This window comes from Trachemys scripta, chromosome 1 (genome assembly GCF_013100865.1).
Source record: "Trachemys scripta elegans isolate TJP31775 chromosome 1, CAS_Tse_1.0, whole genome shotgun sequence".
Taxonomy (NCBI): Eukaryota; Metazoa; Chordata; order Testudines; family Emydidae; genus Trachemys; species Trachemys scripta.
In genome coordinates this window covers 80,088,265-80,113,201 of record NC_048298.1, presented here as the reverse complement: position 1 = coordinate 80,113,201, position 24,937 = coordinate 80,088,265, and the positions used below count along the sequence as shown (strand labels likewise).

Here is a 24,937-nt window from a genome sequence, read left to right as displayed (position 1 = left end):
CTTGTGAACAAGTATCCATGTCACAAAATTCACTACAGCCGGCACCCTTCAGGGAGTCTCAGCAGAGAGGCCTAAGACTGAATGGCAATTGAGATTGAACTAACTGACCCAAAAGTAATGTCTCTGTGACGGGGTGTACCAACCTCGCACTGGCCCCGCGAGAGTTAACCACTCGCTTTGGCCCAGGAGGTCACGCCCTCTCACCCCTGCTGTGCATGTTCCCGGTGGAGGGAGTATATACAAGAAAGCAGCTTGGGTCAGGCTGGGCTGACCAGAGCCGACGCAAGCTACAGGCTCCTGCGAGAGAGCTGCGAGAGCCCCAGCCTGAGGAGGCCAAGCACATTGAGTCCATCACGGGACCCCACTCGACCATGGAGAATGAGGGAGTTGGAAAGCTGCCACCCCGGGAGGAACTACAGGATCTGGGATCAAGGGTATGAAGCGGCCCAGGGAACGCATTTGTTGAGCGAGGGACCTAAGCCTGAAGCCAGGACTCCCAGTTCACAGGCCCTGGGTTGGAACCCGGTGGAGTAAGGTAGGCCTGGGTCCCCCTACCCCTCGTAGACTCTAGTCGCTAGGCCCTGCTGTCCTGAGGACAAAGGCAGCCTCATAGGCTCTGGCCTCTAGGTCTTGATGCCCTGAGGACAAGGGCAGTTCTCTGATCTCCAACAGCTAGGCCTCGCTACCCCAACCGAGAGGAGCCACATTCACCAAAGGGGAGCATTCTCCCCTGTAAGACAGTCGCAGCTCTCTCCCCGTCCATCAGGGAGGGAGACCACGCCCCCTCGCTACAATGCTTCTGGAGCAACTCAGTTCAGGGGGAAATTAGCCAACAGTTAATGGCTCTGGCCTGCAGTCAGGCTGAACAGCAGAGAAACTATAGGCCAGGAGGTCTCGGTCCAGGCAAAACTGCAAACAGTTAATGGCTCTGGTCTGCAATCAGGCAGAGCAATGCAGCAGTCTAGGGGGACCAGCTCTCTGACGGGACAGGCAGGAAAACCATCTGGCATCCTAGCTCGGGCAGGTGACAGACCAATGCAGGTCTCTTGGTCTAAAGTTGGGGAGGCTGCCATAGCCCCAGGGGTAGGGTGGCAGGGGGTAAAGGGACACAGGCCCACCCGACTCCAGTGCGTCCCAGCCCAGGGCTCTAACAGTGGCCGAGTGGTCCGCCACTGGCTCAACGGGGAAATCCAGCTGCAACAGGCTGGTCGGCTTGCAGTCAGTAACACAGCCAAACCCTATTCGGCTTCCCTGGGCTCCTTCCTACACTCACATTCAAGGGGTACCTGGGTTTCAGGGTCATCATTTGTCTCACTGGGGTAACTGGCTAGTGGCAGCCCCAACAGCTCCTTAGTGTCCCCGGTGTCTGGCAGCTCCAGCAGTCCCTCCGGGTCTCTGGTGCTGTAGCAGCCTCCATTGGGTCCGAGCTCCAGCAGTGGCAGGGAGACATCCTGCTCCTCTGGCAGCTCTCCTCCAACTGAGCTGGAGGGCCTGCCTTTTATATTTCCAGTTCCTGTCCTGCCCCTCTGTTTCCAGGTGGGCGGTGGTGGGTGTCCCAGCTCTGCCCACCAGGGGGCGGTCACGGCCCTCTACCCATCTGTCAGGGAGGGAGACCACGCCCCCTCGCTACATCGCGCTATTCCTCCCCCTAGCTACAGTTTCCAACTCAGGGTCAAGGCACATTAGCAGAGATGTAGAGAAACATGCCCAGGTGCTCCCCACATTCTTTGGCTAAATGGAGGACTTGGGTCTGCAGCATAGTCGGTTGGAAGGCAAATCAGAAAATGCTTTGGAGAGCAAGCAGGCCATACTTACGTTTAACTCTCCCATTCCCTCTGATAGGGAATCCCTAGGCTACTGGTGATGGGGGGAGAATGCAATCATTGATTGTAATTATGTAAATGGAAACAGGGCATGTAATGTGGCAAACTGCCAATTAAACATGTTTGCCACTTGGCATCTGCCCACTATGGTTCCATCCCTGAAAAAGAAGATCCTTGTGGCTTTTAAAAGCTCTGTTTTTGTCACTGAGTAAAATGAAGCTTTTGATGCTTTGATAATTGTGCTGGCATCCTAAAACATAGAATATCAGGGTTGGAAGGGACTTCAGGAGGTCATGCAACATCATGTGGCAAATCAAGCAAAGGAACTATCATCACCATAGGGAAAAATAAATAAAAATACTTAGCTCTCTACCCTGCTATCCAAATAGTAACTAATTAATGCTCAAAATATCTCTGCAGAGTAGGGAACATTACTGTCCCTATTTTACTGATAAAGAAAGAAGATTAAGCAGAATTATGTGACTTGCCTAAAGATAAATAGTAAGTGCCAGAATTAGGATGAGAAATCAGGAATTCCTGGCTCTCACTCTCATGTTCAGGCCAATATTTTATTTTATTTCAATGTATAACAATAGATTCAAAACAGCATCTAGATGCATTTTCCAAAATTTTAAAAATAAAATCAATTGGAAGTAAAACTAGAAGGTACAGTAACTCCTCACTAACGTTGTAGTTATGTTCCTGAAAAATGCGACTTTAAGTGAAACGATGTTAAGCGAATCCAATTTCCCCATAAGAATTAATGTAAATAGGGGGGGTTAGGTTCCAGGGCAGCTTCCCCTATTCTGCAAGCACCAGAGGCGGGGGTTCAACCTTCAGCCTGCCCACTCCACTCCTTCCCCTAAGCCCCCACCCTTGACTCACCTCTTCTCCCCCCCTTTACTTCGCTCGCTGCGTCCTGGCTCCTCCCCCGTCCCTTCTAAACGCCGCAAGCCAGCTGATTGCTGAGTAGGGGAGGGAAGGGGGAGGTGTGCCGAGTCCTTGCTCCTCCCCCTTCCCTTCTGCCTGGGGCAATCAGCTGGCTGGCCACATTCAGGAGGCAGGGGAGGGAGGGGGAGCCTGCGCGCTGAGTCCTCGCTCCTTCCCCCTCCCTCCTGCTTCCAAAACGCCGCAAACCAGCTGATTGCCCTGGACAGGAGGGAGGGGGGAGGAGTGAGGACTCGGCGCACCTCCCCCCTCCCTCCCGAACGCCGCAAGCCAGCTGATTGCCCTGGACAGGAGGGAGGGGGGAGGAGTGAGGACTCGGCGCACCTCCCCCCCCCTCCCGAACGCCGCAAGCCAGCTGATTGCTGCCGGCAGGAGGGAGGGGGAAGGCACTGATCCGCGGTGCTGGGTGGGGGTGAGGGGGCGCGTAGGGAGGCTGCCAGCTGTGAAGAAAGCAGGCAGCCAAACAACGTAAGAGTGGAGCATTGCACAACTTTAAATGAGTATGCTCCCTAACTGATCAGCAACATAACAATGAAACAACGTTAAGTGGGATGACTTTAAGTGAGGAGTTACTGTACTCTACATCCCACAAACAAAAAATAATCAGCCACAGTAAAATCAAACCCAATATAAACATCAGATCCTATCATGCCTCTGCTTCCCCAGCAGCCCTGGCTAAGAGATGGGCCTTGCAGTGTGCCCTGAAAATAATCACATTCAAGCTATTTCCAGTCAGAGTGGATGAGAGGGGAGAATAGGTCTAAAAACTGATATTCCCCCGTCACAGTTCAGGGCAACTAAATCTGTGTTCCCCCTCTTTGGTCCCTCAAGGACACCTGCTCTAGACTCCCTGTTCCTCAGCCATCACCTTTCTTGGGTGGAGACCCGTGTCTCTCTCCCTCCTGACTGGGGTTTTTCCCCAGGCTGCCCAGTTCCCTGCCTATGCTGTGATACTCCCAGCAAACCAGACTGCTTAAACATGCTACTGTCTGTGCTTTGCTTTCTCTTCAAAGGCTATGAACAGTGTAATTGCCAGGAGTTTTATGTTACCACTCAGATCTTTATAAGCAAGCACATTTATTCTTAAGGTAAAAGCATTACATAGAAATCACATAAAAACAATACAAGTTCCTATAAGAATGTTAAAAGCTTACCAGAGGTCACCCACCAGTCTTATGGGGCCCTAATAGGTCAAGTCCTTCCTACCCTTCCATAAGGATTGAGGCCCTGCCTCGGACAGACGGTCCTGTCCGTTTGCTAGATAAGGAAGAAAGCCCTAAGTCAATTTAAACTCAGGCTGTTTATCTAAAAGTCCTTTCTTTGCCTGTTGGCCTCTGAAGAATCCAGTTCGACCTGGTATTTGAGAACCTCCCCAGGTGGTAGTACCTCTCTGGAGGTGTTACAGCCTGAGTGAATTTGCCTAATCACCCTCCACTGCTGCTCGTTCCTGGAGGAGCTGTGGTCACCCCGCCCCCGTGGAATTATATACAATCCCTGGCGCACAATGCTACAGAAACTTAATACAGTAAGATCTCCCATATCTATCAGACTCCTCACAGAGAATGTCCTGTTAGCAGCAGCTCCCTCTCTTTTACACCAAAGGTGTCCCCGCTCCAATGCTCCACTGATTGTAGCTGTAACAGTATCACACACAGAGAGAGGCAGCCTCTTAAGTATGCAGCATTGAAGCATTTATGGAATCACAGATCTAAACCTTGCATAAAATGGGCATAATAATACTTCTCTACCTCACAGGGGTGTCAGGGAGATAAATTCACTGATCTGTATGAGATGCTCAGATGATAAGCAACATACACATGCCTATATATAAAACAAAAAACTCCTCTAAAAACATAGAATCAGAGTGATGTAATGGTACACATGCCAATAAGAAAACCAACAATTATTTTGCCTGTCTCTACAGCTGAAATTTTCATGACTCAGATTTTGCCTGACTGCTCAATGCCTGGCATGAGCAAGCTTTCATTAGAATCTAACCTTCATGAGCACCACATTTATCCACAAATTGTAAAACTAAAAAAGAAATCATAGATGATAAAATTATGAAAAGGCTCTTAAGATTGCTAAGGGCACTAAAGCTCAGACAACATTAAATAGACACATGGATGGAAGCACAGAAATCTTGGAGAAACATTAATAGGTATTTTTCTACTATTTCTGGTTTTGCATGGGAAACAAGGAAAAGTACAAGTTAACTTAAGGAAAGATTCAGGAGGAAATTACAGGCCATTTAAAGTAACCCAGTAATATCCAGAGTTGAGATGTCATGCACTAGAAGTAAGTGCTTAGCAGTAGTAAATCACAACTCTGCACCAAAGGATTATCATAGGTTGCAAGAAAGGTTTAACAACTATTTTAAGGAGACCAAGACAAGCATTTGGAAGGGACCTACTTGACTGGAGATTGGCTTGGAAACTGGCTAAAAGACAGGGAAAATAAAGAGCATTTTTTTCTTGCTAACAACAAGGTAAAATAGAGGTTTGGATTCAACATTTAAAGACATTTTTCCAGACATACAGTTGTTTCTGTAAATGAAAGCAAAAACTGTGATTGCTCTAGTTAAGTGAGGCATTTGAGCTAATGAACAGTAGCAGATGGCAACTATGCTGTGGTTTAAGACAGAGGTGTATGCAAAATAATGTTTCTTGCGTCAAAGAACAGAAAGATAACCTGGGAAAAGGAAAGTTACCACATACAGCACACAGTTTTTACTCCAGCTCTACATGGTATCTCAAATCTCTGTCTTGTCAGTGTTCTGTATGTATTTTTCCATTTATTACACTGAGTGAAAAACTGAGATAGAATATTGTTCATTAAAAGGGGACTGGGCTGGCAAAATTATATCTGCCACTGAAATTGCCCACCAGTCTAGCATTCTACCCCTGTCTCTCAGACTGCAAAATGCAATAGACATGGAGAAATTAGACTAGGCCATTATACTGAAAATGTTCTGTCCATCTTTTCCTTTGTTCTTCTTCTGTGCTAACAGTCTTTTCATTTGCACCTTTAATAGGGTCTCCAAACTGCTAAATTAAATTAAATTATTTAAATAATTTTTAAATTTCCTCTTAGCTATTTGTTATAAGTTTCCTCTTAGCTATTTGATGTCTTTTACAAGATTGTAAGGTCACCTCTTGGGCTAGCATCTTCAGCCTCTTGACATTTTACTAATATATGCCCTTTTATCTCTTCTGGCACTCCTTTTACTTCTCTGTCCAGAGCTCTGTATTCTTCTTGCCACTTGCTTGTCTCTTCACGTCTTAGCATTTGACAGTTTTTGGATTGTTGTACACTTCTCTTTTCTACTGCCACGCAAGTAGCACCGCTAATCCATTCTTCCCTTTTAGAGTTCATTGTTATTAGAATTGTCTTTTCACTTTCCAGATAGCACACTCTGATGTTTTCCCACATAGCATCAATGTCTTGGTTCTCGTCAGTTAATGCCATTAAAACACTGAACCTGTTCTTCAGTTCAAGATGAAAAGCGCTTTTTGTCAGGGCCATCCCTACCCATACGCAAAATACGCAGCTGTGTAGGGCACCAGGAAATTTGGTGCACCACATTTCCTGGTGCCCTGCGCAGCTGTGTGCTGCTCCAGCCCCTGCTCCACCTCTTCCCCATGGCCCCCGCCCCTGCTCTGCCCCAGCCCTGCCTCTTCCCATCCCTATTCCGCCCCCACTCCACCCCTTCCCCAAAGCCCACGCTCCTGCTCTGCCCCAGTCCCGCCCCCACTCCACCCCTTCCCCAAAGCTCCCGCTCCTGCTCTGCCCCAGACCCATCCCCACTCCACTCCTTCCCCAAAGCCCCTGCCCCGCCCCCACTCCCCTGAGGACTGCTGCAGGGGTCGGGCCTGCACTCACCGCATGGTAAGTGGAGTGACCCAGCCCCAGCCTGTTCCGCTCCCCTGGCTCCCAGTCTCGCCGCTGGTGAGTGCTGGGGGGCAATTCCTCCCTTGGCCCCCAAGGCTGGGAGCCAGGGAAGCGGAACAGGCTGGGGCCAGGGGGCTGTTTCCCCCCAGCCCTGCCCCCATGGAGGCCTGGGGCCAGCCCCCCCTCACGGAGGGGGGGCTGCATAGGGCACCGAAATGGCTAGGGACGGCCCTGCTTTTTGTGTTTCAGTCTTTTAATTGCGCGCTGTTGATGCACAGTTGTCTTTTAACTTTCTTCATTCTCTTTAACTTGATCTTCAATTAAGCGATACAAAAGTTATGGTCACTGCCCACATCTGCTCCCCTGTATGCACGTATGAGCTGCAAAACATTTTTTTAAATACGGAAATGATCTATCTGGTTCTTTGTAGTATCATCTGGGGAGTACCATGTTGGACTTCTGTAGTAGGAAAATATTGTTCCACCTATCATTGGGTAGTTTACACTGTACATTTTTACTTTGTACTGAAATCACCCATAGTCATTATGATATCATGTTTTGGGACTTTTGTTAACACATCCTGTAACAAATCATGAAAAGCATTTTTTTCCTCATCTTACTTTTCGTTGGTTAGCGCATAGCACTGTATGACTGATAGTTTGAATAATCGAGTCTGAAAGCAAGCTCTAATAATACTTCCTTTGACTGATTCCCACTCAGTCAATGTCTGATCTGCTTCATTCAACATCAAGATTGCTACAACAGCTTCATGTCTAACATCCACATTCTCGAAAATGATGGTGTTATTTGTTTCTCTGAAGTGTAGTTTTTTTCAGCCCTGTCCATCTACACTCACTGATTCCAAGGACATCAAGATGTTATCTATCTATTTCTTTAATTACTTGGGCAGTTTTAGTAGCTTCATACATTGTTCTCACATTCCAAAGTCCTATTTTCATTACTGCTGTGACCTTATGCAAGGCACTTTTCATGACATGTGCTTCCTTATGGGTTTGACCAATCCCCATCATATTCTTCACATGAAGCTGATCTCTTGTTCAAGCCTAAAAGACCAAGCCCGAGCAAATTACTAGAAATATGTGAAGATCTATTCCTAGAGCTGCCTATTGATTTAGGAGATATTACAATGGGAAAAAGTTAGAAAAACCATCAGTAAACTCAAAAATGGGAAAGCAGCAGAAGAGGATAATAATAGTGGAGAGATGCTTAAAACAAGTGATGAAACAGCTCTCCAGATTTTCCTTGTGTTTCTGGACAGAATATGGAATGGAGAAAAGAACCCAACCCAGTGAAGAGAGGCCTTATAGTAAAATTGCCAAAGTAAGGTGACCTAACCAACTGCAGTAACTGGTGATGCATCTGAAGAAGTGGGTTTTTTACCCACGAAAGCTTATGCCCAAATAAAGCTGTTAGTCTTTAAGGTGCCACCGGACTCCTTGTTGTTTTTGTGGACACAGTCTAATACGGCTACCCCCTGATACTAGTAACTGGAGAGGAATCCCATTACTCTTAGTGCCTGGGAAAATCATGTGCAACATCATCCTGGAATGTATCTAGAACCAAATAGCCCTTCAACTTAGAGGAACAAGCATATTTTAGACCACTGAGATCAGGTGCAGGCCATACTGTTGTTCTCAGACATGTTACAAAGCAAAGTATGCAGTGGCAAGCACAGCTTGTTATCAATTTTATAAATTTCCAGAAGGCTTTTGACAGTGTACAGAGAGATTGTATTATGTCCCCACAATTGTTTGCACTGGTCATTGACTATGTTATGAAAGCAACAGAGGGTCCTGTGGCACCTTTAAGACCCTCTGTTGCTTTTTACAGATTCAGACTAACACGGCTACCCCTCTGATACTATGTTATGAAAGTAACTGCAGAAGGCAACTGAAGAATTTAATGGACAAATGATAAAGCACAATTAGATGACCACATATTTGCTGAGGACACTGTCCAGCTTAGTTCAACCCATCAGTTAATCAAAGAAAATACTCAGCTTTTGGCTGATATGATCAAACAAGTTGGCTTGTTCATCAACAAGGGGAAGACAAAGTAACCACTAGAGTGGATGAAGAAACACTAGAGGTAAGTCATTTTAGCTATATAGGTTCTGAGATGTACAATGATGGTGACACCATACCAGTTGTCACGCAATGAATATCAAAAGTAGCCAACAATTTTCATAAACTCGAAAAGATTTGGAGAAGTAGCATGATTAGAACTGACACAAAAGTATGAATTTTTAACACTAGCATCATGTCTGTCCTCCTTTATGGAGCAGAGTCATGGAAATCTACAACAGAAATTGATATGATGAACTCACTCCAAAGTAACTGAGGAAGATGTTAAGAATCCATTGGAAAGAATTTCTTGCAATAGCAGAAATTCTAAATAGAGCAAACCAAACTAAGGCATCAAACATGGTCAGACGACGACAATGGGACACACCTTAAAGGACACACTTTAAGGATGCCACCAGTGTGACTTCCATGGCAAATGATAATATGCACACCCACTTGGAAAAAGAGAAAAAGGATGAGCTAGAGCAAGGGTGGGCAAACTACGGCCCACGGGCCAGATCCAACTTGTCAGGGCTTTGGATCTGGCCCGCAGGATTGCCATCCCCATGGTGCCGTGGGCCCCACACCTCTGCTGGAAATGGCTGGCACCACGTCCCTGCAGCCCCTGGGTGAGGAGTGGCAGAGGGCTCTGTGAGCTGCCCTCGCCTCCAGACACTGCCCCCCGCAGCTCCCATTGGCCAGGATCGGGGAACTGCGGCCAATGGGCACTTCGGGGGAGGTACCCACAGGGGAGGGCAGAGCATGGAGCCCTCTGTTCCTCCTCCCCCAGGGGCCGCAAGGACGTGGTGCCAGCCGCTTCTGGGAGTGGCGCGAGGCCAGGGCAGGCAGGGAGCCTGTCTTAGCCCTGCTCTGTGCCACTGCCATCCTGGAACCACTCCAGGTAAGCGGTGCCGGGCCAGAGCCCGCACCCCGAACCCCTCCTGCACCCCAACCCCCTACCCTGAGCCCCCTGCTGCACCTCTCCCGCACCCCAACCCCCTGCCCCAGCCCTACATTCATGGCCCTGCATGCAATTTCCCCACCCAGATGTGGTCCTTGGGCCAAAAAGTTTGCCTACCCCTGAGCTAGAGAAATACTATGCAGAACAATGAAGAAAGAAGCCAAATCCAGGAACATGACACTCAGAAGCCTGAACAAACCAACACAGGACTGAAATAAATGGTGGAAACTGGGGAACCTGAGGGTGTGGGAGAATAAAGAAAAGGAGAATATGAGTTTTCTAGCGCTGCAGGCATAATCAGCCACCAAGAGGTTCTAGAACTGTCAAACAGTGCTATAGAATATAGTCTAAGATTAGATAAGTACTATCAGTGGAGGGCACGCTCGCTATTAGTCCCATTTATTATTCAGAATTCTCTCTGATCACCACAGTTCATACTGCTGGTTTTCTATTGGGGATTGCTTGGATGCAATGGCTGCTGATGAGTATCTTCATAAATCACACGGCCTTCATCTAGTTTTCCTATATCTAATAAAATGTGACCAAAATTAACATATCCAGGATGTTTTATTTGGAAACTGGATGTATTTCACTCTTATGCGGTAGGCCTACTTCTCATAACATTGCTGCTCCTCTGTGTTCAGGGATAAGGCTTCCAAGAGCCAATCACTCAGTGATGTATTGCAGGACCTTTCTCTCTCTTGTCAGTAAAGTAGACCTGATTGTTCAAAATATTCAGTCCGCTATCATAAAACTTTGTTTTCCATTTAGTAGGATGCTGTTGGTTGACCAGTCCATGTTAGACCTCACACTCCTATTGGACAGGGCTAATTTGTTTCAAAGAAAGGCCATTCATTTTGATAGTAATCTGCATCTTACAGCTGTCTGCTCTTCCACACTTGAAGACTTCATGTCCAAAGTTTGTGTTTCCTGTCTTTTTTTACTTTTCAAACCCACAGATTCCATCAAATACTACTCTGTGATCAGGCTCAAGTTTGTGTAATTTTGTGCTTTAAATATATGTTTAACTCTGGGCCAGACTGAGGCCTAGTCTTCACTTACCAGCTGGTCCGGCGGCACGCCATCGATGTTCTGGGATCGATTTATCGCATCTGGTTAAGACGCGATAAATCGATCCCGGATCGATCCCGGAAGTGCTCACAGTCGGCGCCGGTACTCCAGCTCGCTGAGAGGAGTACGCGGCGTCGACGGGGGGAGACTTCCGGCCGCGTCTGGACCGCGGTAAGTCCGGACTAAGGTACTTCGAATTCAGCTACGTTATTAACGTAGCTGAATTTGCGTACCTTAGTCCGAAGTCCGGACTAAGTGGGGACCAGCCCTCAGTGAACCTGGAGCAGGGTATTGGAACATTCTAACAAAAGTTATCGGTCTCCCACTTCCCCTTCCGTTCCCAATCACACAGACCATCTCAGCCTCCCATGTAGAATTGCACAAACCATTTCACCTCCCTTTTCTGATAGCATAATGGCCACATGGCAACAGCAGCAATTGCATACTTGAAAAACCAAGAAAGTATTAGATTAGCTTTCATTGAGAGCTCAGTACCTACGTCTCTTAGGTGCTTTTTGAAATCTCACCCTTAATATAGTGTTAAACATCTTTCAATGTGTTTTAGAGCTAGAAATAAGGAGGAGACCCAATGCCATGGGACTAGCCACTTCTCTGTGGACCACTAGCATTTGGTGCATGGATCACAGTTGGGAAACCTGTGATCTAGACAGTTAATAGTTTTAGCTATAACATATAAAACCTATCTTTATCACAGAACATTAAATGTGCAGCACCAAATATTTGTTACAAATCAGTAAAAAACCTAGAAAACCCAAGGATTCATAGCATACAGGAAACAGAACATGTTTAATTAACTTTTTGCAATCATCTTTTTTAAAAAAAAGGATACCTTGGTAATTCAGGTTGAAAATATCTTCAGTAGTAGCTGGATTGCAGCAATAAGTGCAAAATGGTAAGAACATTTTATTTGTTTTGATTAATGTAACAAATCTATGTATAGAGGAAAGTTCTGACACCACCACTCTGGAATTTTATGATTTAGCTAAGTTTCATAGGGACCTTGTTTTTATTCAGGCAACTAATTAAAATCCACCACACTACAACTTTACTAATTTGCAGTTAATGACAGGAAAGCCCACAGTGAATTACTGAATTCTGAGGATTATTGAGTAAGCAAACACAATAAAATCCCAGGTATCCAGCATCACAAAATTTCCTGTGTACTGTTGATAAATGTAATCTAGTTTTAACTATTTACTTCAATACCTCATTGTGTACTTACAAATGTTCTATAGTATAATTTTTAATAAGAATAACTTGAAGTATCATGAGACCTCGATACAGTGCTTGGCTATTAGATCACTGCTGTGAAGCAGAAGGTATCAGATTGGTGAAATGTGGGTTAATTCACATCTAGTGTGTTTTGAAGCTGTGTTAATAATAATAATTTTGTTTTCTGCCCATTTTTATCTATCTAGGTACTTAGACTGTCACCATCACTGGAGTATCTAAGAGACTCAATTTAGCATCCTAACATAAGAAGAATGTTGTGGGTTCTTTCAAAACATTTCAGTATTTGAAGGAAAAGTAGCTTGGCAAACATACCACTGGTTTGAATTCGGTCACTTGCCACAGAAGCCAGTCTTCATTTAGTGTATACAGGGCTTTGCAAGTTATTACGTCTACCGGCCCTTTGTTTATCCTCTGATTGAGGGCAGTCACAAGCTTATAGAATGGTTCTCCAACTGTCTCCTAAGAAATAAGACCAAACACAAACAAGCAACAGCTTTAGTTCTTTCTTCTGCATTCCCATTGGAACTCTAGTGGGACACCAACAATTTGAAGCCAGTCAAACTTCCTTTTTAGCCAAGTTGCTCAGCTGTCCTGCAATTAAAAATACTTTCTGTGCAGGTTTATCTGTTCTTTCGTAAATCCCCACCCAACTCCTGTTTCTCTTACTCAAATGGGAAGAGCCACCTGGGGCTCCTGCCACGACAGTTCAGAGCTCCATGTTGGGCACAGGCAGGCAGCTAGTGGAGAAAGCCTGACTCCCCTGCCTCTTCTGGCCTGGCTTAGCTCGCCTCTGGAGCTCTCAGAGGGACCTGTCATCTTCTCTCAGGTGTCACTCACTCCCCAACCCTGTGTAGGTCACTCTACCATCCCAAGCTACCATTGCTCCTCAGCCCCACAAAGAGGACTGGGATGTGAAGAACAGGTTTCCTCTGACTGCCCCTAGCTCTATACTTGGGTCCCAGGAAAGTTGCCAGCTTCAAACTACCCTGCTGCTGTACTTTGCAGACCTTAGGGCAAAGCACGTGAGCTTCCTGCAAAACAGGGCATGGGAGAGATGTCATCATATTAGTGCACACAACAGGAAGTACAACCTCAAACAACAAAATTGTCAGCACACAAAATGCAACCAAATGGACTAAATTAAACAGACTGTAAAATGAGAGGGATCATTTCCCCCCAACCTCTTACAGTTCTATTAATCATAGGTGTTAGCTGTAACAAAATAGGCAAAAAAATTCAAACAGAAGTGAGGTTTTCAAAATGACAGCCTCCCTTTAAACCCTCTCAAAGCATAGCTCTATGATAGCTTTTGAGGAGGAGAATACACATTGCATTCTAACCACAATGTGAATCTTCTGCCATGACAAGAAAATATCTGATGGGGTTTGGATGATAATATGTGAAGCAACAGAAGAAAATGTCAGAGTTTCAAAATTATCTAAAGTCCAACCCAAGTACAGATTGTTAGCATCATTTATACCGTTGCTCTTTTCTTACCTTTGCATAATGACAGCTGTCTATATAAGTGATCAGGAGAGTAATATGGGTATATTAGTAATATAGAAAGTTAGGTTTCATGCACAAACAGATCTCTCATGAGTTCTGCATGGAAGAAGTCAGCATGTGCTATGTTGAAAATATTCCTTATTCTAGTGTCTAAGGTGGTGGAAAGATGTCAAACTTACCCGTAGAAAACCAGAAAGGCAAACAGACATCCAATTTGTCAGCAGTTTTTCTACGACAGATTCTGTGCGCCTTAGCATGAGCTTAGGTTGCGTATTGCTAGACTGCTCCATCAAGTCCTTGGTCAAGACTTCTAGAATATGGGTTAGGTAGACTAGTTTACTTTGTAGTGCAATAGTCAAGAAGGATGCAAACAAGCACCTGTTTACAAAAAATAAAAAAGTCATAACTAAAAGGTCTGGAATTTGCTTTTCAAATCTATGACAATAGAAAGGTGATCCTAAGCCTTTCATAACAGCTTACTGTGAAATTAGTTCAAATAAGCATACACCTTTCAGTTACGCCTATATGCTGAACCTTCGTTTTTTCAGTACCCCAAATACCCACTAAAGTCTCTATAAAATTTAAAGTACACAGGATCATCCAGCAATTTAAAAAAGAATGTATTTTGTGTATTCAAATTTAATTCTGAAGAAGAATAGTTTCCATTTCAATGAAAGAAAAGTTCCAAATTATAAAGCAAGAACTGCTTGCTCTGAGGTGAGGTATTTTGCTAGTTCAGTGTCTATAGGCATCAATAAATCTTCTGATCTCTTTTTAATGGCTTGTTTCAGGTGAAGAACAAGGAAAAATACTTTGGAAAAGCTTAAATTTGCTTTGTATGTAGTGAAAACTATATGTGTGTGTCATAATCCATGTCGTTTTTCTCTTAATTCTATGGCTTGAAGATTATAAGGCATAATCATACTATACCTGTCTTTCACAGAGAAATTTTTCTGTTTTTCAAGGGTGTGAATGAGAGTAACAAGAAAATCCTTGTTACAAATTAAAGCATGCAACATGGTGAGGCTTTCATCCTTTTGCCTGGGGTCTCTGCTCTGGAACAGTTAAACAAAAATAAGGCAAACTGTAGTTGGGTATGACAGGTCCTTAATTCTTAGAAATGAGGGTAAGCAACACACAAGATGAAATCTTGGACCCACAGAAATCAATAGGAGTTTTGCCAATGATGTCAATGGGGCCAGGATTTCACTCATAGCATATCTGTACACACACACATACACATACTTTATATACAGGCAGTACTACCTACAGTTAAAGTTGCCTGATACTTCCCATTATAAGATCCTGTTTTCATATCTACATATATGTTACTACATTCTATACATAAAGCCATGTAACTATTCCCCACATGGGAAGGAATGTAGAGAAAATTTAATCTGACTGATCATTTGGAAGGTGCTCAGATTCTGTGGTGATGACCATGATCACATGTAGACAGAAAAGAATAACCACTAAATAAAAGTAAAATTACATTACATAGACTTACCTGTGACACATTAGTGTGCATGTCTTCAATGAAAATGGATGCAAAGCTGCCTGACTAAAATAAAAGACAGGTGATGCATTACTGATAGAAATATCAAAGGCTAAGCATGTACCCAAGGCAACAGACTTTGCTGACTAAAGAGGATTTGGGTTTCTAAATGCACCTGCAATTTATGTATTCTGTGATTTCTCAAAAGTTCTGGCATATAACATAAAGGAAAACTGCAAAGAGAAACTCAGGATTGAGCTAGGCCAGATTTACTGGTATGCTGCTGAATGCCCTCACTCCCAGGCTGCGGAGGTCAGTCAGCCCAGCCACGTTCTAACATGCCATAGGAAAGACTGTTTATTATCATCACATGAAAATCTGCTGCTTTTCCGGCTATGTGAGGACACCCCAGAATGCATTACTCCCAGATGTCACTATACCAATAGTATGAATCTTCTGGATGTCAGGGACCCCTGGGCTTAGCCAAATTTAGAGTTTTTCTCTGCAGTTATTATTACTGCTGACACTTTTCATACACTTGCTAACAATGGATCTCAACGTTCATGAATTAAGTCTGCCACAACCCTTTGAGGCAAGTCAGTATTATTAAACCACAGAAGAGCCATAGGGCACACTGGGTCCCACTGACCACTGATCAGCCCTGTGCTACAAGCCTTGCTAGCAGTCAGCAGAAGTTTTCCAAGGGCAAATCTTAAAAGACCCCAGTTTCCTAGCAGTGTTAGCAGCAGGGAGTACCAGGCCTTCACAGTCTGTGAGATTCTGACATCAGAGCCTGTATTTCTCCAAATCAGTGTCTTTGGCCTCCAAACTCATTCAGATGCACTTAATAAACTTTTCTGTTGGCATTTACTGTTATCCACTTTTTCATTGACACAGAGAATTCTTCCTGTGTGTTCTATCTTGCCACTCCTCCTGCTCTTGTCCCCTGACCCTTATCCCAACTTTTCCTCCCACTCTTTCCTCTTCTGCATGCCTATTAGCCTTTGTAGTTCTCCTTCTCCATTAGCCTCTCCCTCCATCCTCGCCCTTCCATTTCCACTGCCTCTCTTCCATAAGCACCCCCACACAACACCAAAACACATACACACACACACAATGTGTGAAGAGTTACATATAAATAATAAACAAAATAGAAATGTAGTAAGGGTAAAAAACAATTACATAAAGCAGACATGGTTAAGGTTAAACAAAAGAGTTCAGGAAAAGGATAGAGACAGAGAAGGAAAGCATGAAAACCTGGGTAAAAATTAGAGTTAAATATAGAGATATGTAATAAGGTTTTTAATATACATATATAAATAACACAAGCAGAAGTTAAAATACCAGAATTAATAATGAAAATCAAAGCCATGGTGGCTAGATACGGGGTTAAGTAACAAAACTTGGGAAGCTGAAATGGTCATATAATATATTTTTAAATACATGAGATAACCACTTTGATAACAAATGACACATTATAAACCCCATCCTGTTTGTTTCATAAGAGAGTTAAGACTTTTGATGAGGAGTAAGCAGAAAGAACAGATGAACTCCTAAAAATAATGATAATATTGTCATGTTAATATCCCTGGTAAAAAAAGAAAACAAAAGGAAAACATGCAGAATTTATAGCAACAGGAGCCCTGTTATGATCTCCCAGTTGCAGCTTGGGTAACTCCACTGATTTTGGGGGAGTAATTCCTGATTTACTCTGGTGTAAATGAGATCAATATCAGATTTGGAAAGTTTTATTGTTATTCATATTTAATATTCACATTACAATTTTGGGATCCCATTGTACGAGACACTATACAAACCATCTAGGGCCATCTTCTCCTTTGAGCCAGCTATACAACAAAATATTTTCTGTTTAAGTATTTGTTTTTGAAAAGTAGTTGTTTATATTGATGCTCTTAGAAGATTAGTATGTATACTAAAAACTCATGGGCTTTGGTTAATCTCATAATATAACTTTGAAAGATATTTGAGACTGGTATTTTCTTCCCCAGTTTGGTATCATTCCAGCTATTCCAGGGAAATTATTTCCCCCATTCTTCTCATGCTATTAAATGTCATGATGTCGCAAGTAACACTGGCCCCAGTTCAGAAAACATATAAACACTTGCTTAAGCCCAGTCCCTATTTGGGACAACATTAAAGCACAGGCTTAAAGTTGAGCATGTGCTTAGTGCTGGCCTCTGTTGGGACCACTGTCACTCCTCTAAACATTTCTGGCAAGGTAATCTGCAGCTTGACACAGAACATCAACATCACTTTCGATTTCTCATTTCCTACTTTTAATTTAATTTACTGAAATTAATTCATGTGCAGGCTTGTGAGAGAGAACTTGTAAGGCCTCCTCCTCACCTTGCTGAGTCAACGGGGAAGTCCCATGATGTAAACATGTTAGCCGAACTGTTTAAGTTAACTTAATTAAGTTTTGTACAGACAGGTGAGCATGTGAGAGATAAAAAGCAACAGATAAAATGCAGGTTTAGGAATGGGAGTCTCATGAAGGGAGGCAGATCTAGTGAGGCAAGGCTATGAGAGACCCTTACATGGCACACACAATCACTAAACACATATGAATTAAGGGGACACTAGGGTTAATTTAATTAAAAAAATTAGACTTGGAGCATATGAAGTTTTACAGAACCTACGATCAACAGATCTAAACACTCCCCTGCAATATTTGCCCAGCACTATTCTACTGGATTTGTAGTAGTATACAAGGTCTCCTGTGAAAATCACATGGTGATATTTACATGAGCTATTTGGTCCTTACTTGATAACCGTGGAAGGATTACACCTAAAAGACTAGCAACCATTTACCTCTGGGAAGAAAGTTCTAAGAGCAAAATGTTTGTAGTCGAGGAAGGGAACAGTTCCAAAACTATCCACCACATCTAAGTGATCCATCTGTAGTTCTGCAAATCCTGAAATAACAACCCCCTGGAATGTTAGCTTTGATAACGCAAAATTATCTACACAATTACAGCTTTCAATATGACCCTGAAAAGAGGTTCTTAAAAACAGTTCTAAGACTTGATGCATTATTTTTCAAGCTGAATCTCTGTGGGATGGAAAACATTGATTGGATGAAGTTTTTTTATCTCCAATTTTGCTCAAGTAAATTGTTACATGCAATGCTATTAGCTTCTAGAATTAGCTACTACTGCACACCAACATTAACAAGAAACATTAACTGATATTCACATTCCAAACCATTCTATTTCTGTTTAATGAAGTCTATGAAACAAAATATTTAAAAAATGTGAATGTCTTCATGGCACTTTAATTTCAGAAATGATATACTTATTAAACAAAAGAAAGCTGTGCAGACCTACCATCACGTATTTTTTTCCGAATTTCACATTCTAACAGTTCAATTTGTTGACTCAGTTTACGGGTTAATTGTTTGGATTTGTATCTAGTTACTATGATTGCCACTAAAAAAAATTGAAAGAAAATTGTATCAGATACTTAATATAGAAATAAGACGAACAAATCTGCTTTATATACCAATACTAACAATAAAATGAAAATGAGTGTAAGAAAAAAAGTAACATTCTTCACTGGTCTACAATTTTTGAGAAGTCGTCTGCTTCAGAGATAAAATGTGCTATTTATTATGTATTTTGATGTGCTGAATTCAAATATGACAATTAAAACAACTGATTGGCTACTGTTTCTAAGATATTTAATTTTTACATTTTATGTCTATGTATATTGTGTAGATAGTAGAGTTTTAATCATAAATTGTAAACCTAGGTCTTTTCATGTGTTTATGGTTGCTTTACATGATAATATTTCACCTGTCCTGTTTATGTAACACTTTAAAAATCAGCAAAAGGGTTATATAAATAAAATTTATTATGAAACAAAAGGCAAAAAACTATTATGTACATAATTTAGTCCTATTCAGTGTCTACTCGGCGCTTCTTGGCTTGTCTCTTGTATTCATTAAATGGAGCATCTCTTGTCACTGTCCAGCAATAGTCTGCAAGCATTGATGGGTTCCATTTGCCCTGATAGCGTTTCTCCATTGTTGCAATGTCCTGGTGAAATCGCTCGCCGTGCTCGTCGCTCACTGCTCCGCAGTTCGGTGGAAAAAAATCTAGATGAGAGTGCAAAAAAAGGTATCTTTAGTGACATGTTGCAACCAAGGCTTTTGTATGCCTTGAGGAGGTTTTCCACCAACAACCTGTAGTTGTCTGCCTTGTTGTTTCCGAGAAAATTTATTGCCACTAACTGGAAGGCTTTCCATGCCGTCTTTTCCTTGCCACGCAGTGCATGGTCAAATGCATCATCTCGAAGAAGTTCACGAATCTGAGGACCAACAAAGACACCTTCCTTTATCTTAGCTTCATTTAACCTTGGAAATTTTCCACGGAGGTACTTGAAAGCTTCTTGTGTTTGTCAATGGCCTTGACAAAGTTCTTCATCAGACCGAGCTTGATGTGTAAGGGTGGTAACAAAATCTTCCTTGATTCAACAAGTGGTGGATGCTGAACACTTTTCCTCCCAGGCTCCAATGACTGTCGGAGTGGCCAATCTTTCTTGATGTAGTGGGAATCTCTTGCACGACTATCCCATTCGCAGAGAAAACAGCAGTATTTTGTGTATCCAGTCTGCAGACCAAGCAAGAGAACAACAACCTTCAAATTGCCACAGAACTGCCACTGATGTTGGTCATAGTTTATGCACCTCAAAAGTTGTTTCATGTTGTCATAGGTTTCCTTCATATGGACTGCATGACCAACTGTAATTGATGGCAAAACATTGCCATTATGCAGTAAAACAGCTTTAAGACTCGTCTTCGATGAATCAATGAACAGTCTCCACTCATCTAGATCGTGAACAATGTTGAGGGCTGCCATCACACCATCAATGTTGTTGCAGGCTACAAGATCACCTTCCATGAAGAAGAATGGGACAAGATCCTTTTGACGGTCACGGAACATGGAAACCCTAATATCACCTGCCAGGAGATTCCACTGCTGTAGTCTGGAGCCCAACAGCTCTGCCTAACTCTTGGGTAGTTCCAAATCCCTGACAAGGTCATTCAGTTCACCTTGTGTTCTGAGGTATGGTTCAGAGGAGGAGGATGGGAGAAAATGTGGGTTCTGTGACATTGATGGTTCAGGACCAGAAGTTTCATCCTCTTCCTCTTTCTCGTCTGACTCAAGTGAGAATGATTCTGGTGCATCAGGAACCGGCAGTCCTTCTCCGTGGGGTACTGGGCGTATAGCTGATGGAATGTTTGGATAATGCACAGTCCACTTTTTCTTCTTTGACACACCTTTCCCAACCGGAGGCACCATGCAGAAGTAACAATTGCTGGTATGATCTGTTGGCTCTCTCCAAATCATTGGCACTGCAAAAGGCATAGATTTCCTTTTCCTGTTCAACCACTGGCGAAAATTTGTTGCACAAGTGTTGCAGCATATGTGTGGGGCCCACCTCTTGTCCTGATCTCCAGTTTTGCAGCCAAAATAAAGGTGATAGGCTTTCTTAACCATAGTGGTTATACTGCGCTTTTGTGATGCAAAAGTCACTTCACCACAAACATAGCAGAAGTTATCTGCACTGTTCACACAAGTACGAGGCATCTCTGCTCACTTTGGCTAAACAGAAATGTGTCCCTTTGCAAAATCAAACACTGACAAATAAAAGAGCACGACACTGTATGATTTCTAGAGCTGATATAGGGCAATTTGTTCAGCAGAATGATGAAAGCTTCGTTATGATTGCATCATCCATGACTTCTAGGAATAACATGATGCAATTCATATCATGTCTGACGCAATACCAGCTTCAGATCGCATCATTGCCTAAAAAGCAAGTACTGTCCAAACCCAGTCATATATTTATTCATAGATCCAGTCAAAGATGTATTTTAGTCATTTCTGGTTTAAATTGAGATCCCTTCCCTTTATAACTCACTTATCCTCGGCAATTCCCAAGTCAAGGGTTGTATATACTGACCTAATAGCATATCTTGAAAACTAGAGCCAATCAACAATTTTAAGCATAATTTTCGTTCTCAGTGACCCAGAATTAGTAAAGTTTGACTACATTTATTTCAGAAGCATTTTGGCTGTAGAGCAGTGTTATTATTAATTTTAGTAGCACAGAGGAGTCCTAGTCATGGACCAGGCCTCAGGAGTAAAGCCCGGTAGCTGCACCTGCTCTGTACTCCTGACACCTTAACAAACCAGTGAGGCTTCCTGACAGACCACTCTGCCTGATTGGCTGAGGAAGCCAGCAGGCCGGTTCTTAAACTCTGGAGCAGCAGTAGCTACCTGGCTGCTCAACACACAGGCCCACTGATTCTCTGCCTCATCTTTTGCCACACCCTGCTCCTGCTCTGCTCCTCCACAGATCCAGCCCAGACCTTGCCCTGTACCCAGCCTTGTTTCTGTCCTGTCCCAGCCTTGCGCCTGCCTCAGAACCAGCCCTGCTCCTGCCTTCCCTGACATCTGATAAGTTGGATCCGACCCTTGGCACTGACTCCTGACTCCAACACTGTCTCAACCCTAGTCTCTGGCATTCAGACTCTGACTTGGGTTCTGACTTTCGGCCCTGTGTTCCTGATTCTAATCCTTTCTCAACCCTTGGCTCTGGCTTTCAGACTCCGATCACCAGGCCTGATTCCCGTTCCAAATACTAGGCCTGACTCCTGCTCAGACAACTAGGCTCAATTGCTTAAAACAGGATCCGCTGACAATAGTATCCCATTGTGCAAGGCACTCTTTAATAACACACTCCTTTTATTTGGATCTCAGAATTATCAGGCTGACTTTCTTTTAACAGATAACACACTCAAATCTGCATGCTAAGCAGCAGCATCTGACAGACAGTGGAATAAAACTCTTCAAACTTGACTGATTTTACAAGAAAGAGAAATATTTCCAAATTGCTTAGTTAACACTTGTGAGAGAGGAGAGGCATTGACAAGGGTAGCAGTAAAGGCTGAGACATGCCTCTCACTACAAAACATGATGGAGTAAAAATACGGCAGAATTAGAATAATGAAAAGAATGGGTGAGAAATAAACACCTGACCAAACTAACTACAATTAATTAAACTCATGAATCATCTAAAATGGGATGATCACAACCATTGTTTGATGGTAAGCAACTGTGCTGGAGACACTCGCCCTTGGGGAGCTTTGTTTTGACAACTGGGAAGGCGCTAACTTGTGATGTAGGAATGTAGGCCCAGATCACCAGAGGTATATAGCCACCCAACTCCCACTGATTTCAATGGGAATTAGGCACCTAAAGACATTTGAGGATCTGGGCTGTAGTTCCTAGATCTTGCATGGCCACATGGTGCATTTCCTGGAAGAACTGGCTACTGAAACTGCCTTATTACATCTTGTAGTCTGTGATGATGAACTTTACCACCAGAGCAAAATAATCTACCTAGCTGTTCCCAACTGAACCTGGGAAAAATATCAGACTTTCTGTGATCATCCTGGACAATCCCAGACACTTTTAAGGTATACACAGTAATTATCTCTTTCAACAAATCAAATTACAGGGTAATGCATAACAGTACTTACCAACAATTACACCCAGTAATAAGATAGGCAGCAAAGACAGAACATAAAAATATTTGTGCGATGATTGCTTTTGAACTTCCTGCGAAAAGTTTCCTAATGTGACCTAATGCAAAAATAGACAGCTGTATTAGTGGAATGTAGCTACTCTAGTCCATGTTTGCAGAAGATCATGTTCAATGGATAAATCAACTGGTCTCTTCAGCTGAAGTGATGAACCCTGACTAGGTAAATCATTGGGAAGGAAGAAGCAGTTTGGAAAAACATATATGAACTGATCCAAACATAACATTTACCATATCTTAAGTTAAACCAAAAGAACAAAACTGTGCTGTGTGAAAAATGTAAAACTACTGACAATGAGCCAAATGCTGCCATCACTTATATTTCAGGCTAGCCTCACTGAAATTAATGTGGTGTAAGCAAAGGCAGATTTTGACCTCAAACCAGCCAAATATCTGCACTCACCAGAATCACTGCAAACAAAAATGTTGTCATTTTCAAGAGAGTAAAAACAAATTTTCACAGACAAAAACTGCTCTTTTCACTACAGATGTCTACCCTGATCAGCAAAAAGACAAATGTAAGGCTCAAGTCAACACCAAAGAAAAACAACATTTCTGGTAGAGGCCTTGCACCAAACCTAGGTCATTTCCTTGCACTTACCTAGGCTCACACCTCTGTAGCCCAGCCCCTGGATTACCTCCCCCCCCCCCATGGGGAATTACTTCAGCCAATGGAGCTTCACAGTTACAACCAACCACACCCTGAAGGTGGCACAGATGGCACAGCTGCAAAGCATGCATCCTGCCCTCTTCTCATTGGTTCTGCTCCAGGGAGGTTGAGAGGAGCAGCACTTAGTCCCTTGAAGTCCTCATAAGACACTGTGATAGCTCACAGGTCTTGAAGTTTTCATATAGCTTATCAGATACACATGGACAAATCTTGCAAGTTCACCTAAACCTGAGCATGAGTAGCATCACAGCAAGACAACTTGGCTGTGAAATATTTTAGGTAAGATATGTTATAATGCTATTTCACTCTTTAATTATAAAGGATATCTATGATCAGCTAATTAACATCTTAGGACCTATTTTATAAGCATAAAAAACAAACAATGTTAAATCACTAGGGAAAGAATTTTTACTCACCCAAACTTTCACAGTGGATAACTCAATCTTGCCTGGTTTTTCCCTATCGACCTTGCACAGTATAGTAGTACGGTCTAGGGTTTGGGTAATATTTTGAACCCTGAAGATGATAGGTTCCAAATGTATATCATTCATCATGTGAGTGAGAGTGACGCCAATCTCATTTTCAGAAATATTTAAGTTGTCATTTTTTTTCTGAAGAGAACAAATTTGAAATGGGAAACTATTATTAAATGTGGTAAAACTTTAAACTATCATATGTGAATTTTTGTTTGATTTTTTTAAAAACTTACATATAATTTTAATTCCAGATGTGGGTCCATCTCAATATGCAGTTGATAGTCAATAAATATAGGGTCAGGATAATATTGTAATTGAATACAAGGTATAAGGACAGTTTCCACTTTTAGTGACACATCAAAACATTTATACTCTTTTGAAAGGCTAACATCTGGTGTTAGGAAACTATATGGAGAAGTACTTCCAGGACATCCAGAGACCTAGGAAAAAAAATAGCAAAACTCTCAGTGCTGAAGTACTCCAAGGTACATACAGTAAGAAACTGAGGCACTCAATAGCACTTTTAAATCCTGCTGACATCACATGGGAAACTTATAAACCTTCTATTTAAGAGCAATACTTTGTGTACTATATTTGAAGTAAGTTCTGTATTGGTCATTTTTGTTCTTTTAAGCACCAATCATAGCACCAGCCATGCACTCTTCTAAGGCTGTATCTATGTTGGTGATGGAGAGGGTTGCTGGAATGCAAGGCCTTTCAGGAAGTGAAGAAACGGAAAAATCGGAGGGAGAATCCTTAGAACTTTAAGGCCTTGGAGAACTATGCATGGGAATTAACTATTTTAGACCTTGACTGCAAATATTTAAACACATACATAATTTTACTGATATGAGTAGTCCCATTTAATTCAATGGGACTACTCACCTGAGTAAAGTTAAGCATGTGCTTAAGCTTTTGAAAAAGCTTAAGAACAAAAATTATTCCTTTAAAAACACATATTTTGTTATTGCAAAGGAGTCCAAGACTTACAGTAAATTTTAATCTCTGGTCATCTGAAATAATGATACTGTCTGTCACATTCAAATTTCTCCCAAAGAGGGTTATTTTGCGACCGCCACTATAAAAAAAAAATTAAAAAATTGAGGGGTTAATGTTAGTTTTTCCC

The 24,937-nt window shown here is 42.6% G+C and overlaps 1 protein-coding gene across 1 annotated transcript in view; it reads right to left on the bottom strand.

The window, feature by feature from the left end:
* Window positions 1-24,937, bottom strand: part of PLXNC1 (plexin C1) — a 102,791-nt gene that overhangs the window by 15,665 nt on the left and 62,189 nt on the right. The window contains exons 12-21 of the mRNA XM_034772823.1: window positions 24,802-24,889; window positions 24,045-24,251; window positions 23,752-23,946; window positions 22,604-22,706; window positions 18,381-18,482; window positions 17,866-17,969; window positions 15,046-15,099; window positions 14,469-14,593; window positions 13,718-13,916; window positions 12,345-12,491 (exon numbers count right to left, since the gene is read on the bottom strand). Of these exons, the coding sequence (XP_034628714.1) occupies window positions 12,345-12,491; window positions 13,718-13,916; window positions 14,469-14,593; window positions 15,046-15,099; window positions 17,866-17,969; window positions 18,381-18,482; window positions 22,604-22,706; window positions 23,752-23,946; window positions 24,045-24,251; window positions 24,802-24,889 (1,324 nt within the window). The remainder of the gene's footprint in view (window positions 1-12,344; window positions 12,492-13,717; window positions 13,917-14,468; window positions 14,594-15,045; window positions 15,100-17,865; window positions 17,970-18,380; window positions 18,483-22,603; window positions 22,707-23,751; window positions 23,947-24,044; window positions 24,252-24,801; window positions 24,890-24,937) is intronic.